The 17,138-nt window shown below is 50.7% G+C and overlaps 1 protein-coding gene across 1 annotated transcript; it reads left to right on the forward strand.

Moving 5' to 3' along the window:
* Positions 1-20: 20 nt before the first annotated feature.
* MDH2 (malate dehydrogenase 2) lies at positions 21-7,628 on the forward strand. The gene is made up of 9 exons (XM_042830320.1): positions 21-125; positions 1,820-1,988; positions 2,758-2,841; positions 3,492-3,601; positions 4,051-4,176; positions 4,799-4,876; positions 6,005-6,104; positions 6,502-6,653; positions 7,326-7,628. The coding sequence occupies exons 1-9, from the start codon at positions 21-23 to the stop codon at positions 7,455-7,457; spliced, it is 1,056 nt and encodes a 351-aa protein (XP_042686254.1). The 3' UTR covers positions 7,458-7,628.
* Positions 7,629-17,138: the final 9,510 nt, after the last annotated feature.

Raw genomic sequence — 17,138 nt, forward strand, 5'->3', positions numbered from 1 at the left:
GATCTGTAGCCGGCCGGCGCATGCGCGGCGCCGTGGAGGTCGTTGGAGTCACAGCCGTCGCCATGCTGTCCCGCCTCGCCCGTCCCGCCGCCGTCCTGTGCCGCGGCCTGGCCACCAGCGCCCAGGTACGAGCCTCGGAGATGAGAGGGGGATCCGAGGCGTTGGGTGCCTGCTGGGAGCCGGCTTTCCGGCAGGGAGATGCGGCCTAGGGGCGAGGGGCGGCCCGTGGGGTGCTGAGGTGAAGCTGAAGAGGGCTGTGTGGGGCTGTGGGGGGGTGGGGGCTGAGAGCTGAGCTGCGTGGGGCTGTGGGGGGGTGGGGGAGGGCTGTAGGTGGGGGGGGTGAAGCTGTGTGGGGCTGTGGGGGGGGGGGCTGGGCTTGGCGGGGTGCTGCCGGCATCTTTCTGGAGCAGAGCTGAGCAGTTAGTAACGGTGATCCGTGGTGTGCCGGCATCCTGGGTCCTAGAAATGCTTGGATAGCTCTGTCAGATGTGTGGTTTGTTTTTTGGGGGTGAGCATGTGTGGAGGCACGGCTTCACACACGTCGTTCCATGATGCTTGGGGGCCTTTCCCGTTGGGGTTATTCTCTGGTTACGTGTGGGTACTGGCCTCCAGGAGGTACTGCTTTGGGCTGGGTAGGGAGGGATAGAGATAGAGCTCTGCGTTTTAAGTGAAGCAGTTTTCCTGTGGTGTGTACAGGATGGCTACCAGAGGTCTAAAGACAGGCTTTGTGAGAGAGGATTGTGTAATTTAATAGGAATTATATTCAATAGCAATGAGGTTTTGATCTTAGGGTATCAGTTCGGTCATAAACACGGGGTGCAGCAGTAACTAATACTAGACTTTGCTTTCCTTTGAAGAGTTTTGTGCTAAATTGTATTTCTTGCAGTAGCAAGGATGCTGAGCTGAGTGCAAATTGATCTAGCTTGTGGGTGGATTATTTATTATGCTGTGAATTATTATTAAGCTAATAATTAAGCTGTTCCTGCAGTGAGCTTGGAGCAGTTATAGCTTTATCTGGGAGGATGGTGATACAGAGTGCCAGTAGCACCTTCCATCTCTGCAGTAGCCTCTGGTCCTCCATCAGTTTGGCAGAACATCACAGTTCACAGTTTTTCTGATCTTTTCAAATAGCTTTCCTTACACTGCGGGCACAGGGGGGTCATCAAAAGAAACAGCTTTCTTCCAGAGAGCACATCTGGGTACAATTGGTTCACAGGGCAACAAAGCAGGGTTGATTTTTTTTTTTTTTTTGCTTGCTTGTCAGCTGCATTTAATCAGTAATTTAATGTTCTCAGGGCTCAATTTTGAGGCAGTTGCAGGTACGATTTTATTTCAGGCATAGACATTTTCTTCACGTACGTACAATAGCTGTTACATTTACTGTAGTCCATTAAATGTATTGATGGTTTTCCAAATGGAAAGGCTTTTTTTTTTTTTTTTATAATAGCTTTGAAAACTGGAAAAAAAATTGCAACACTCATTTTGCTCTGAATGAGCTGGATGTCCACAGGAGCAGGTATTAGTCAATAGTCTGCAGCTGAGGAAGGCTGATCCTGTCAGTGCTCTGCCTAATGCTGTGTGAGCTTCAGAGCACAAAGAATGCTTTTGTCCTTCTTGTCCAACCAGCAAATCTCAAGGATCTTTGGGAAGCTGTTGTGGTGATGGCTTTCTGTGGGCTTAGGCAAGCAAATTTGCATGGTGCTTAGTAAAGAAATTGAGAAACAACTAAAAGTAAAGAAAGCGTGGTGAAATCCCCAAGGTCACTTCTGCATTAAGTAGCCAAACAACTCATCAGCATGGTTTCTTATTTCTCCTTCAGAACAATGCCAAGGTGGCAGTGCTGGGAGCATCAGGAGGGATTGGGCAGCCTCTCTCCCTTCTCCTGAAGAACAGCCCTGCGGTGAGCAGGCTCAGCCTCTATGATATCGCTCACACCCCTGGTGTTGCAGCTGACCTCAGTCACATCGAGACAAGAGCGAATGTGAAAGGTATGGTGAGTGGCTGGGGGTGGACTTGGTGCATGCAGAACTTGAAGGATCCCCTCAGGTGTGTGTGGTGTTTGGCAGGGCCTGCTCTTGTACTTCATGTGGAGGGAGGCTTCGCATCAGCCCAGCGTCAGCTGAAGCAGCTTTTTTTCCTCGAGTGATGCATGACTAATTAAGGCTTACTTGATTAGATTGGCATGTATGGAGATGAGAAATAGTCTGTGGTTGTTGCACAGTTGGAAGAGAATTCATAATAGCTGGCAGGAAACATTTAATAAAGTCATATCAGGGAAAAGCCTGAGTATTGAATTTAAAATCTTGGCTATAAATATCCCTAATTCTCCTGGGGCATCTGTGTGCATTGTATGTGCTTGTTTTCTTCAGAGGCAGCAATCAATTTTTGATGAAATCGAAGAATACTTCATTTGCTGATCTTCATTTTAGTTGAAGATCACTAAAAGGTTGTGCTTAGCTTGCACGTGCCCATCTGCAGTTCTGGGGCACTGAGTCAGCTAGGACCTTTGGTTATGGATACAGAATGGAGTGACTGGCTGCGTGTGAAACGTTCAGCATGGTTCTTATCCCACTTATTCTGTGGGCTTTGAAAGCCAGAGCATCAGATCCATCCACCCATAATCTCATTGCTTTGCTTTTGAGTGTGGATTGAAAGCTAAATTCAGAATTGGTTGTCTTGAGGCTTAATTTCGTTCTTCAAACTGGCAGTTATTTAAAAACTGGTGAAAACACAACATCTAAAAATCTTCCATTCCAGGTTTCCTGGGACCTGAGCAATTGCCAGAATGTTTGAAGGGCTGTGATGTTGTAGTGATCCCTGCAGGAGTCCCTAGGAAACCAGGTATGTTCTCCACGATAAAAAGCCCCAGGGCTTCACTGAATGCATCTCTGCAGAGCTGCAGTACATTCCAGGAGGCTGTGGTGCTGCTTTCAGGAAACGTTCTGGTTGCCTTGGGATGGAAGTGGTCTGTGAATGACCCTGACCTAGAGCTTGTTGTGGTGTCAGGTACCTCAGCTAGTCACTGCTTAGATCATTGCTCATAAGGTGGGGAGAAACACTGATTTCTGGGCTTCTTTTGTAAGGGGGAGGTGCAAAGACTTTTCACTGCAGTTAACCCTGAGTCTCCCCTGATATTTTTTGCCCACAGCAATACCACGTTCAAAACCTGCTTTGTTGTTTCTTTTCTTAGTCTGTTCTGCATTAATTGTACAGTGTCTCTGAGCAGCTCTGAATCAATGCCTTTTTAGTTTCTGATCTGTTCTATTTCCACTGGTTTTTTTTTTTTTTTTTTCAGCATACTATTGGGAATGTAACAAAAGTCTAGGCTTTAATTCATTTCTCATCCTAATTCTGCATTTCCATGGTGGCAGCCCTGCAGCTAGCAATATTCTGCACAGATCAATTAACATTCCAGCTGCAGTTGTAGAGGTGACTTCAGAGAGGGATGAATAGGCTACAGGTACTAGAAGCATTTACTGGCTGTGTTTTAGGTATGACCCGTGATGACCTGTTCAACACCAATGCCAGCATCGTTGCTTCTTTAACAACTGCCTGTGCAAAGCATTGTCCAGAAGCCATGATCTGCATTATTTCCAACCCGGTAAGCATTTTCTGGGGACCTTCAAAATGTAGAAAAGAAAATCCACTCAGAGAATACTGAAATAATCTGCAAGTTCTTGCTAGTTTTGACCAGTATCTTTGAGGTTTATGGAATATTTGCAAGAAAACAAGAAGAAAAACTAAAAGCCTGGCTCTTGATTGTTCTTGAGATATAAGGAAGTCAGATTCTACTTGTATGTAGAAGGGATTGATATCTCAGCTTCTCTCTGACTGGTTATTGTACATGCTGCTGTAGTTACTGTCTCACTGGTTGTTTAAAATAAAAAAAAACTTGTTCCAGCTTGCCTGTAAGTTGTTCTTACTGTGAAGAATTGGCTGATTACAGGTGACTTAAAGTTGGAGATGTGATGTTTATTGTCCTGTTCATTTCAAGCATTGGTTTTGTTCTGCTCCTGTTCTCGGTGAACGCTTGCATGTTTTTGCCTGCAGGTAAATTCAACCATCCCCATAACTTCAGAGATTTTCAAGAAGCACGGCGTGTATAATCCTAACAGAATCTTTGGGGTAACAACTCTGGACATTGTCAGAGCGAATACTTTTGTGGCTGAGCTAAAGGTAGGCTGTAATGATGGGTGCTGGGGAAAGGATGTCGTGTGCTGCTGTCATCAGTTGTACCAAAAGGCTTCTAAACGTCACAGTATAGAGCTAAAGTAGCTCAGATTGATGCAGAGCTGGAGCTGTAAGCAATGATTCCCTGCAGAGGAGCCTGGGGATTGGGTTTCTTACAAAACCTACTTGCAGAGACTTTGACCTTTCCTTTCGTCAGCCTCCCCTGTGAGTGAGCTGCATGTTGGCCCTCGTTCTCTTGGCACTTTCAGCCCTGCTGGTGCAACTGGAGGAGAGGGGTTTGCAGTATATCTTTGCAAGTCGTGCTGTCTGTGCTGCGTCTTGTAGGATATTCTCTGTGTGGTATCAAACAGGGTGAAGGCTTCACTGCTCTTAATAGCCCTGGTGGAGTTTGTACCTTTGCTGCTGTTTATCTGAACTTGCATTGATATTATTCTGTGACTGAAGTTATCAGGATGAATAACTTGGAGTTGGACTGTATCGATTGGCACTGCCCTTGTCGCTGCCCCTGAAATTTCTGGATGTCAGGATACTGAGAGCAGGAAAAATGTGGTGGTTTTAAATGTCTTATCTGTACATCTCAAACTGGAAAGTTTTGTGTTTCCCTTAGGGTTTGGATCCCGCTCGAGTAAGCGTTCCAGTTATTGGTGGCCATGCAGGGAAGACCATCATCCCTCTGATCTCCCAGGTGAGTCATTAACTGCTGTGTGTGGCAGCGCCTCTGCGTGTTGTTCCTCCTCACTGTGGCAGAGTTGACTTCAGGTGCCTTTGTGGTGACACACAGCAGGACAGGCCTTCCTGCCCGCGTGGCTCATCTTCATCTGAGATGAGATGCAAGATACTCAAAGGCACAGAGCTGCTTCTGAGCTCCTCTCAGTGGCTGGACTAGCATCAGGTTTTTTTTTTCCCTGCAGTAGCTCTGGAATAAGAACTGAGGCGTAACATGTTGTCTTGGCAGTGCTTTATTTTGTCACTCGTTCTTGTGATGGCTGTTGCATGGAGTGAATGCTTTTCTTCAGCAGGATAATGAAGGTGCTTTTGATGTAATGGACTGGAATCACTTTCTCAGCGTCCAGTATTGAAATGAGCAGCAGAGCTCAGGTTGTGTGGAGAGGCCTTCAGAAATGATTGGTAGAGAGGGGCTCCCTAATCCAAAGCGAGTTACAGTTCTAAAGCAGGCTGCAGCTGACTGAGGCGGGTGGGACGTGGCTAAGGAGGGTCAGTGGAGAAGGGACAAAAAGCTTTGCTGTAAGTGAGGAATAAAGTACCCTTCACAGAAGGACAGTCTTAGGGAGTAAGAGCAAGGGCTTTAGTGCAGCTGAATGCTGAGGGTGCTCAATCAGGGCAGCACAGCTGTGCTTAACAGACTTGTGCAGCTGTATTTGAAGGTTCACCAGCTTCCTAAATACTGCTTGCAGACTGGATCCTCTGTAAGGCTCTTGACTTCCATAATGCCACGGTGACCCAAATATTTATCATGTGGCTTTTTGAAATTGCTTAGTGCTCGGAAGGCATCTGTCTATGCAAAGGACTACATGGTAGCAAGTAACCAAGCCTTGGCTTTGCTGTCAGGCTGCAGTTTGTCCTTGAGTAAACTAGGCATGACTAGCTTACAGTTCATGCAACAGCCAGAAGCCTTAGTGAATGCCTGCAGCTGCTGGCCAGTCTGTCACACAGTCTGTGAGCTGGGGTAGCTGATTTTCCTGCTCAAGAACTGCTCATAACAACTGTAATGGTGCAAAAAGTATCACTTGAGTGGCCTGTTGAATCTGGAGAGGTCCTGGTATTTGAAAGCAACTTTTTTTTTCCAATCTAGTGCACACCAAAAGTGGAATTCCCTCAGGATCAACTGGAAAAGCTTACAGGGAGAATTCAAGAAGCTGGCACTGAAGTTGTCAAAGCTAAAGCAGGAGCAGGTTGGTTCTTGGCTACAGTTTCCAAGTAATTCTTGTCCAGCTGAATGGATGCAATTTTCTTCAGCTTAATCGTATCTGCAACGGTGATGCAGAGTTGGGAATAGCTGCTTACAGCGCTGGCATCTTAACTGTGTGCTAGAAATAGCTCAGTATGTAGGTAAGCATAAAAGTCAATGGGGCCCTGAACATGCATGGTATTTAAAAGTCATCTTCTCCCTCTCACTGAGCTGTTTCTTATACAATCTGCTCAGCTGTGTAGCACGTGGCTCCTGCTCTATCAAACTATCTGTGAGCTTGAAGCCGAGCTCTGCAAACTCAGCAGTGTGGAAGCTTTTGACACTGAACCAAGTCTTGAATCTCAATGGGACCTGTTCTAAAAGAGATTCATCTCTTACAGGATCAGCCACCTTGTCCATGGCCTATGCTGGCGCTCGCTTTGTGTTCTCCCTGGTGGATGCCATGAATGGAAAGGAAGGGGTTATTGAATGTTCCTTTGTTCGCTCGGAAGAGACGGAGAGCCCGTACTTCTCTACACCTCTGCTGCTGGGAGTACGTGCTTCAAATGATGGGACTTGGAAACAGCAGTTACTGAGCTAGTCCTTAGGTTTAGTGGCTTTTATTTGGTGATTTCAATTCATTCTAGCTGAGTGTCTCTGTAGATAACAGCCAAACGTACATGTAAGAGTTTGTGCCAGTTTATGAGGAGCTTTCGTGTAGTTAACCAGAGCCAGCAGCCTGGTCTCCTCACCTTGCTCTGCTGCAAACAGATCGCTCAAATTGTGGTGCATGCAGGACTGTGGCATGGATTAGGATTAATAGATTGATTTCAGGGTCTGTACTGAGCTCTGAAGGAACAATTCTTACCCTGAACAGAACGATAACCAAGGATGCTGCAGCCCTGACACTGCTGGGATGTGAATGTATTTTGTCCTGGCTGATAACTGGGGAAGGGATGGACTTAGAAGAGTATAAAGGGGAAGAGTTTGGATGTATGTGATGATATTTATACCCAAACAAAAAGTGAGTGAGAAGTTTGTGAAGGCTGTAGAAACTGCTACAAATAACAAGGAGCTTTGCAAGGAATCGCAGGCTTGGCAGGCAGAAGAGGTGGCAGAGGTCCTAGGGTGGGTCCCCACCTCAGCTGAACATTAAATAATCAGAACTGTGAAATTGTTCTCCCGGTCATTCAATGGTTAATCCTTAAATCCTCTTTTCCCTCAGAAAAATGGAATTGAGAAGAACCTGGGCATTGGCAAGATCACCCCCTTTGAAGAGAAGATGGTTGCTGAGGCCTTGGCTGAGTTGAAGGCCTCTATTAAGAAGGGAGAGGATTTTGCAAAAAGCTTCAAGTGAAGAGCTGATGGAGAGGAATTCCAGCTTCCTTAATTTATTAAGGCATCATGTCACTTTACGACTTCTGATTCAGAGCTCATGCTCTGATTGAAGTCTGTCTGTATTAGCGTAACGATTGTCGTCAAAACAAAGCCTGATCATCAATAAAATGGCCTCGTTTTTTTCAGTGTACCAGATGGAATCATCTGAATGCATTTGTCTTTTGAAGGTAGAAGCTGCATGTCTGAGAGGTTATCAGTGATAATAACTTCTTAAAATGGGTGAGCCAATTGCTAGACCTTGTAAACGAGTGATCGCAGTGAAGAGGGCCAGTGGTTCCTTTGCAGAAGGGAAGGTGGTGGTACAGGCTGACTGTGATAGGCACTTCAGGGCTAAGGAAGCCTGAAATTACATTTAGTGCTGAAAATAGTCATGCATTTCCTCCCCAGGTCATGAGATCTTACTGGATGGCACTCTGCTGTCTGGACAGAGATGATAAACAAGAGGAGGTGCTCCAGCTTGCAAAGCTTGCTCAGCTCATCCTCAGACTGCTTTACACCTCCCTGTGTGCTGTCACTGGTTTCTGAACGTTGCAAAGCAAGCTGCCTTTTGAATTAAAGTTGGCATTTCAGTCTTCTGAAGCAAGCTTTTGTCTGAAGAGCTAAGTGGGGAAATTGCAGCACAGTGCTGGTGTTGCTCAACAGGAGCTGCCTTTGAGCATCTGGGTAGGGGCATTTTCTACATGGCCTTCTTGTCCTGGTGCCATGCAGCTCCGAGCTCTCAGCTGTGCTGCTGCTTTAGCTTTATCCTGGGCTGCTGCTTCATCACGACAGTTGGGAGAACAGGAGTGATCAAATAAGATCAAGACAGGCTGCAGAGGCCTGCAAGAGGAGTCTGATCAGTGATCCGAACAGTTGGGTTTTCAGGAGGTTGGCACATTACTTCTGTTACCTTGTGCTGGAATCTTATGTAATTTGACTTCTAAAGGATTGGTGAAAGTGCAGTGATTTAAATGTCAGTCCTGCTGTAAGGAAATAATTAAAATGCTGAGAGTGACTTTTCTCTAGTTAGAACTAAAGCCTTGATTTAGCATCTACATAGATTTCTTTTACGTTCATCCTCTTGTGAATGTAAAAATAAATGTCTGCAAGAAAATGGTGATGACAAGCTCTGTTGCCAAGTTCTTTGAAGGTAAGCTTTAATGAAGGAAGCTATTAATTCAATCTTCCTCCGTGCTCTGGGGGCTGCTTTCCCTATTGCTTCAGATTGCTCTAATCCACGTAGGTTGAATTCCAGGCTCTGTTTTGATGAGCTGAAAGAAGCAGCGAAGCCCAGCGCCTCTGGGTGAGCTGGGGGTGCAAAGGCAAAGGCAGTAGGACAGAGGCAGTAGGTGCTGTGTGGTCGCTGGCTTTGTTTCCTCCTGCTTTCTGTGTTCCAAGTCTTCTGACACTTGTGGAATGAAGCACTTGGCTCTGTGGAACGTGTAGGCAGAGTGAGGACAGCAAACGCAGTCCTTGTCCCTCCTACCTGCAGAACTGTGATGTGTGAAGTCCTGGTATCTTTGCATAAATAGTAATGAACTGGAAGCGTCGGCACTCGTTACTCAGCAGGCTTGGAACAAAGTAGTTATTAGATGGTATTAATAGAATAAAAGAGCTGAAGATCATGGGGGGGAGGGGGGCAGGGAAGGATGCAGGGGAGCGACAGAGCTGGGCGTTGTGCTCGGAGTGAGAAGTGGGAAGTGGTGCTGGGTTCAGAGCTGTGGTTTCTGCAGTGAGATACGAGGAGCAGGACATTGGCTGGAGCTGAATTAACTTTTGTAGCTGCCCCTCGTGCTGACCTCTGGCCTGACACTGGGTAACAGTGGCCAAGGTGCAGGGAGATGCACGGTGGGAGGAATGGCCGCAGCAGTTCCGGATGGCCAGGTGTCAGGTCACCCCATCCCGCCTGCTGCTTCCACACTGCTGCTGTAACAGGGTGGAGTGCAGCAAGAGAATAAAACGGGGAGGAAAGGTGGTGGTGAAGTGTATCGCTCTGCTATTTCCTTGCCTTGGTCCTGGGAGGCTTTGGGTTGAAAGAACCCAAGGAGGAGACTGCAGGCTGACAGCCTTCACCCACGTTTATTGCTTCCCTGCATCACGGTGGGGTGCTGGCACCTGTCCCCATGTGAACCCAGCCTGCAATCTCACACGGAGGGTGAATTTTAAGGGCAGATGGATGGGAATAAGTGCTGCTGCCATATCCGTGTCCATAAGGAGCTTTAATCCTTTCGGAACATCCGTCCCTAAGCTGGTGCCTGGTGACCCTAAGCCTCGCCTGTCCCCAAGGATGCTCCGGGAGATGGCAGCAGCCTCTTGTCTTCGGGCAGGCCTGGAATGCAGTGATATTTAGGAAAAGCAGGGCAATAGTGGGAAAAACTTGGGAGGAAGCTGCCTGGGCTGGGCTCTGTGCTTTATGTGCACCATCTTCAGCTCATGGGAAAGTGAACAGGGAGAGGAAAGGGGTTGGAAGGGTGATGCCAATGGGTTAAGAGTACGTGCTGGATGGCTGTGGTTCCAGCCTTGCAGAGGCCTCTCGTACTCCCCCTGTTCTCCTGCATGCTGTGGGCACCGCTGAATCACTGCCTCCAAGCAGACTGGGAGCACAGCACTGAGACAGGGTGGGTTTGTTTGCATTTGTGGGGAAACCCGTTAATAAAGGGCACAGAAGGAACTGCTCTTTTGCTGGAACAGATGGCGGATAAGGCAGCAAGATCAGCATGCAGGGCTCCTGCCGGGGGCTGAGTGCTAGCTAGGAGGGTTGGTGTGGTGCCCCGTCCCCTGCTGCACCCATCCCTGCATGCCCTACCCCTGGCTTTTTTGCACGTTTGGCTTTTCCTCCCCTGCTGCTGTTGGAGGATGCTGAGCCCCTCCTCATGTGTGGGGATGGGGCTGAGCCGCAGTGTGAGCTCCACAATTAGGCCCATTCCGCTGTCGCCTCATTTGATCTCCCTTAATTATTTATCATCTTTTTCCTTCCCGATCCCTCAGTTCCTTTCAAGTGCTGAATTCCTTCTGTCCCCCCCCCCCCTCCCCTCCAGCTGCAGCAAGCTCTGCCTTCTGCTCTGCAGCAATTACAGTCCCTTCTCCCCACTCCTCACACATCTCTCTCCTTTTGTTCTCCCCATCCTGCAAAACCAAATCCACCCCCAGTCCCCAGGATGCTGCAGAAGCTCTCTTGCCCTATGTAGGCTCTCCCCACATTGCTTTTGCTGCCATCCTCTTTGTTTCCTGGCCCCGATGTGTTATTCAGCACTGCAGGTGTTGGAAGAAGAGCAATGATGCGTGCTCACCCTGGGGGTTGTGGGGTGTTCCCTGCATGGGCTGCTTCCCTCTTTGCTACTGAAAAGGGAGGGACGACAACTGTGGGGGGGGGTTTCTCACCATGCAGCCCCTCGTCTAGTAAGAACTAAAGCCTTGATTTAGCATCTGCATAGATTTCTTTTACATTCATCCTCTTGTGAATATAAAAATTAATGTGGTGCAGAAAGGGGGAAGCATAGAGTAGAGCCCCATAAGAGCAGGCTGGGGATCCAGTGTGGACTTGTTTTCCTGCCCCAAATTGCCCTTTGTGGCTCCAACAGTGGTTGTAGGGCTGGGATAGGCTGCCCTGGTGCTGTGGTGTGCGGAGCATCTGCAATCTGTTGTGTATGTGTGTGCGTCCATACGTGTTCATGTTTGCATGTGCATGCAAGTCTGCATGTCTGCATATGTGTGCATGCATGTGCATGTCTGCATGCATATCTGCATGTAAATTCATGTGCATGTCTGTGTACCTGCGTTCACATGGAGTTCTGTACATGTCCATGTGTATGTGTGCATGCATCTGCCTGTGTGTGCACGTGTCTGCATGTCTTCATGCATATGGATGTCTCTCTGCATGTATGTACACGGCCAAGAGCCATTCCATATCTGTGCAGTTGGGGTGGAATGGGGCCATCTGGGGGCAGGCTGACCTTTCTGTGCCCGTGCCAGGTGCTCTGGGGCCAAAGCCATGCATGGGGATTTGGAGTGGCACTGGGGGAGTTCTGGGGGGATGCCATGACCATAGTGGGTGGTTTGGGGTTGTTCCCAGTTAGGAAGATTCCTCCCATGGTGGGCTGGGATATGAGGTAAGGCGTGGGGTGGGATGGGATGGGAAGTGAATAGGATACAGGTTGGGACTGAGAATAGCATATGGTATGGTATACGTGGGATAGGGGATATGGGATGTGGAAAGAAATATGGGATGAGAAGAGATATGGAATTGGGTATTTGATGAAATGGGATGTGGGATAGAACATGATATGAGGATATAGGATAAAGGGTGAGATGGGATGAGAAGGGATGTACCGTGGGACAGAACAGGATGGACTTTGAGGTGGGATAAAGGTTGGGATGAGACAGAATATGTGATAAGAAAGGGTATCGGAGGTGAGTTACAGGATAGGATGTAGGACAGTGAGTGGGGTGGGATATGAGAGGACACGGGGTGGTGGGGAAGCGGGGTTTAAAGACCATGGGGGAGGGATGTGGGGCTTTGGGGTGCCGGCGCTGGGGCGACTGGAGGCTCCGCTGGGGGGAGGCTGGGGGTGGGGCTGTGCGCAGTCCGCCGAGGCGCCCTCCGGCCAGCAGGGGACGCTGTGATCCGGTGCCGGTGGCGCGCTGGCCCAGCGGGCGGCTCTGTGGCGTGGAGCTGTCCAGCACTTCAGGAGGGGACTCGCCGGGAGGGGCCGCGCCGCGCCGGGCCGACCGGGGCTGAGCCGAGCCGGACCCAGAGAGCGGCAGCAGGGCACCGGGCCGGGCTGAGCGGGGCGGCGGGGACGGGAACAGCGGGGAGAGGTGAGCGCGGCATGGCCGGGCTCGGGCCTGGCTCCTGGGGCGGCACCGAGCCGTGTGTGGCGGAGGGGGGGTGGGCAGGGAGAGGGGCTGGGGTTGGGATGTAGGGGACAATGGGGAGCGGGGAAGGGCTGGGGGGCAGCGGGGCACGGGGAATGTGGAGCACGGGGATACCCCAAGGGGACGGGGGAGCGGTGGGGGGTCTGTGAGCATCAGTGGGGTGTTGGGGGATTGGAGACTTCAAATGACTGTAGGGGGTGTTGGGGGCTGTGGATTCATATGGAGCAGAGGGACCCTGCAAGGAGCAGGCATTGGGGCTGGGAAGGCGTTTGTTTGGGAGCACCCTGCTTCTCTGTGCCGTGGACTGAGGAGATGGGGTCCCAACAGTAGCCAGAGCCCAGAGCATGGTGGGATATGGGGGATTACAGTAGGGAGAATGCACAAATGGCTCCAAAATCTCAGCCCTAGAGCTCAACTGAGGAAGGGCAGCAGCACTGGGTAAATTGAGTGAAAGCATTGGCTGTTGGGTGGAGGAAAAAGGTGCAAAACTTGACAGTGGGTGAACACAAGGTTTTGGTGAAGTGATTTGTACTGCTTCAGCCCAGGTTCTTTGAAAGAATGCGATTGAATCTCTCCTCCTCCTCCAGAAAGGAGGTTCCAGCTGTAGGAATTTTGGGTTGTGATTTAGGTGGGGGCTGTTCCTTTGCTTGGCCGTGCCTGCACAGAGAGTCCATATTGGCATGTGCAGAGTGCTGTGGCTTTGGAGAGCCTTGGGTTGGAGGGCAGTGTGCAGGATGCAACTGCTGCTGATCCACGTGGCCATAGTTGGGTGCACAGAGTGGGGAGCAAGCATGTTGCTAGCTCCTTGGTAACTCCTTGCTAGCCCCTTACTAGTGCTTTGGTGACTTCTTGATAACTCCTTGCTAGCCTCTGGTGTCTCCTTGGTAGCTGCTTTCCAGCCCCTTGCCATCCACGTGTCCTCTCTACCAGGGCTTTATACAAATCTGACTATCCCTCCTGTTCCTGGGCTTTTTCTGGGCCACCACCCATAGCTTTCTTCATCCCCTGCTGTGGCTGTGGCTCTGTAGGGATGGCAGCAGCCTTATTTCCTAAACAGCAGAGGAGGACGGTAGTGGTGTGGGCTCTGAAGCCAATACTGGGCAGTTTTTAGGGCAACATTTGTCCTTCGTTCTCTTTTGGATGAGCATATGGGGCACCCAGCTGCCTGCCTCAGGCAGGATTTGTCCCTGCTTGGATTTGTCCCCATCCCCAAGGAGGTGCTGCCTTACCATGGATATAGGGCTGCCCCCCAGCATGGCATTCTCGGGGTGCTTTGATTCCTGGGAAGGGCATCGGGCACCTCAGAACTTCCTCTGTGGGGTGTGCAGTGCCCCCGAGCCCTGTGTGGAGTGGGAAGCAGCAGCTGGGCTGCAGCATGGGCTTTTCCCACTCCTGTCTCGAGGAAATCCCCAAACGTCCCCAGCTGCCCCTTCCCTGCCCCACTTTTGATGCGTGGGAGCTGAATCCTGCTGTAGGAGCTGAACGCTGCCGTGGGGCCCTACCATCCCCAAAGCCCTTCCCCTTCCCTCTCATCCCAAAGCCCTTCCCTTCCATCCCCAGCTCGCATCTTCTCCCGGCCAGGTGGCCCACGGCTTATATAATGCGCTCAGCCCCGGAATAGCTCCTCCCGTTACACAACGGGCACTGCATCCGGGGGGGGGGAACCATGGGGGGGAGGAGACACGGCTGCTTGTTTGCCCCACACCGTGACCCCTGTATCTGGAGCCCCCCCATCACCATTGGGAAGGTATCTCCAGAGCATGTCCTGCCCATGCCCTAACTCCTTGTGCCAGCGACCCCACATGTGCCCTCCCGCAGGGTCCTGCCCCACTCTGTGCCCCCTGGCACGCCACAAAGGAGCCCAGTTGCTTGGTAACTGTTTAGCTTCTCTGCCAGCCTCATCTATTTAAAACATATAGATTTATGCTCATGCCTATGGATGCACAAGCAGCAGCAAGCCCTCGCCCAGCCCGTGAGCCCTGGCGCACCGCGTTGCGTCGTTAGCTGTGATGAAGCTCTCCTGGATCACCCAGGGATGACCCTGCATGGTGTGAGGTGTTGGGTGTTCAATGGGGCTTCCCCATGTGCTGGGGCATCATGTGTGTATTTTATCATAGAGTCATTCAGGTTGGAAAAGACCACCAAGATCATCTAGTCCGACCACCATGCCTTAGATATTCTTTATTTCTTTAAAATCTGAAAATTGCCAGATTTTAGCATGCAGAAGGCAGTGTCCAGGCAGTATTCCATGGCTGCTTGTCCCACCAGGCTACGGGAATGGCATCACGATGTCTGAGCCACATGGATGCAGCCAACTGATAGCCCGTGGTGCCATGCTGGTGGCTGCACAACCCCAGCCTTGTAGTGGCTCTGCAGGGTCCTGGTGGCTCAGCGCTATCAAGTCCCACCTGGTGAGGATTTCAAGCTGATTTTCTTCTTTTATTCTTTTCTTTTTCCCCTTTTTTGGAGGTCTGACTCATGGTTTTTGGCACTCGGGCTGCTGGGCGGCAGCGCCTGGGAAGGTCGGCCTAATTAAAGGCAGGAACCCAAAACTCTTCCTCCTTGTAATGCTGGCCACGTATTTAGGAAAGGCTGCTGTGTTATGGCTTTTGGTGCTGTGATGTGTGCTCGTGCGTGGCTTGGAGGAGGCCTTCCACTGGCCATCTTCAAATAATGGACAATTAGCAGCCCGCAACAAGGCAGAAAGCTCTTTGGGGATGGGATTATTATTTCTGCTGTGTGCTGATTGCACACCCTGATGAGACCCAGAGGGCAGTGCTGGAGCCAGCACAGTGAGATGGCATTGTGGATAAGGAAACTGAGGCATGGAGCGAGACTGGTGGCCCGAGTGGGGCAGGGTTTGTGAGTGAGAGGTCCTCTGCTTGGCTGCGTCATGATCTCTTGTGGGACTGAGCACTGGGGAGCTCGGTGTGTGAGCAGCACAGAGCAGGGGATGGTGGAAGGGGATGGAGATGGGGACAGAGGATGGTGGATGGGGCTGGAGGTTGGAGCATGAGAGTGGAGATGAAGGTGGGCGGGTGGGGGTAGATGATAAGGATGAAGGCTGGAGCGTGAGGATGTAGCATGGAGATGGAGGATGGGATGGGGACGGAGGGTGGAAACGAAGATGGAGGATGAGGATGAAGATGGAGGTGGAAAATACAGGATGGAAGGCACAGCATGGGGGTGGTAATGGGCATCTCTCGACGTTTCCAAAAGCAGGTGGGATTTTCTCCTTCCAATTCTTGTTTGCTTGGCACAAGCTGCCAGCAACAGACGAAGGCTTCATCCCCCCCCCCTCTTCCAGGACTGCCTTCCTCTTGTAAACAAGGTGGAAATTTTAAAGGGGAAAATCGCTCGTTGCTCTTTAGAAGAAGAGCAGTGATGCCAGTCACAGTGTCATGCCACCCCCTGGGAGACCCTGGGCCAGCCAAAGCCACATCAAAGGGATTTTTGCTTTTTCAATGCTCAGCGTTGGCCTCTCACTGCTTGCAGAGATGTCAGTGTGTCCTCGGGTGTCCCCGTCCCTGCTGCATCCCATGCCCCCTTCCCCGGCACGCAGGCACTCGCCATTGCCCTGTCTGGTGCAGCTGGATGTGGTGAGAATTAATTGAGCACCGACCGGAGGTGGCTTTAATTAGCGGCCAGGCAGGGGGCTCCGCTGCTGTGCTTCCCCTCCCTGGGGGAAAAGAGAAGAGACAAATTTTCTTGGGAGTTTCCCCCTGCACCAAAGCACTGGGGAATGGCTCTGGTGGTGGGGATGGATGCCAGCACTGTGTCCTGCAACGCGTTCCTACGAGCCCATGGGAACAGTGCCTGCTCTCTCTGTGAGGCAGCCGGCTCTCTGGCTGCCAGCACATGATGATTTGTGGGTAATTACTGCAGATAATGAAATATTTAACCATCCTGTTTATTATTGTGGATAGCAGTGAGCCAGGCAGGAAACTGCTGGCTTTTGGGTCGGGCCAGTGGGAATCACCATTGGAATGGTGTTGAGGGTGAGGATGGAGGCTGTGGATGAGGATGTGGGTGGGTTTGAGGATGAAGGATGCTAAAGAGCGTGGGGATGAAGATTGGGGTGGAGGATGTTGTTGAGGATGGAGATGGAGGCTGCAGATGAAGCTGGGATTTAGGATGGGGATAGTGTTGAGGATGGGGGTGGATGCTTGGGAGTGAGGTGGGGATGTGGGTGATGTTGGGGATGGAGGCTTGGAATGAGGCTGAGGTGCTGCCTCCACTCCAAGCCTTGCTCCAGCACAGCCAGGCCATCCCTGCTCTGTCAGTGGCTGATGACTGGAGGTTGTGGAGGTGATGGCTGCCCTCCTGCAGCATGTCCCCAAGCTGTCCCTTGCACAGGGTGGTGTTGCTGGAGGTCTCTTTTTGGGACAAAGGAGTGCAGACCTAGCCCATCCTCCTGGGGACTCCATTTGCCCCAGTGCATTGTCCCTATTGTCCCCATAGGCACAGGACTTTCTCCATTTCCCATCCAGGGCTTTTGCTGGTGGCTCTGCTTTGCTATTTATAGCAGGATGGTGTTTGCGGGTAGTTTTTTATCTTCCTTTGTTTTCCTGCCTGTGCCGTCACTGAGGCAGGATTGCTGTTATTAGATGTTATGGGGAATATTACTCACTTCTGAGCACTTCCCTCCCTGCCACCCCCAGCCCCTTGTCCTCAGCTGCCTGGCAATGGCTTCCAGCAATCCAGGAAGGGGGCATCGACACCAGCTGAGCATCCCCCATTCCCCTGCCCCCATCCCACCATGTTCCAGTAATGTCTGGGGACAAAG

The sequence above is a fragment of the Centrocercus urophasianus genome, unplaced genomic scaffold (assembly GCF_019232065.1).
Source record: "Centrocercus urophasianus isolate 14NV4802_14NV808 unplaced genomic scaffold, USGS_Curo_1.0 seq_33, whole genome shotgun sequence".
NCBI classification, from domain to species: Eukaryota; Metazoa; Chordata; class Aves; order Galliformes; family Phasianidae; genus Centrocercus; species Centrocercus urophasianus.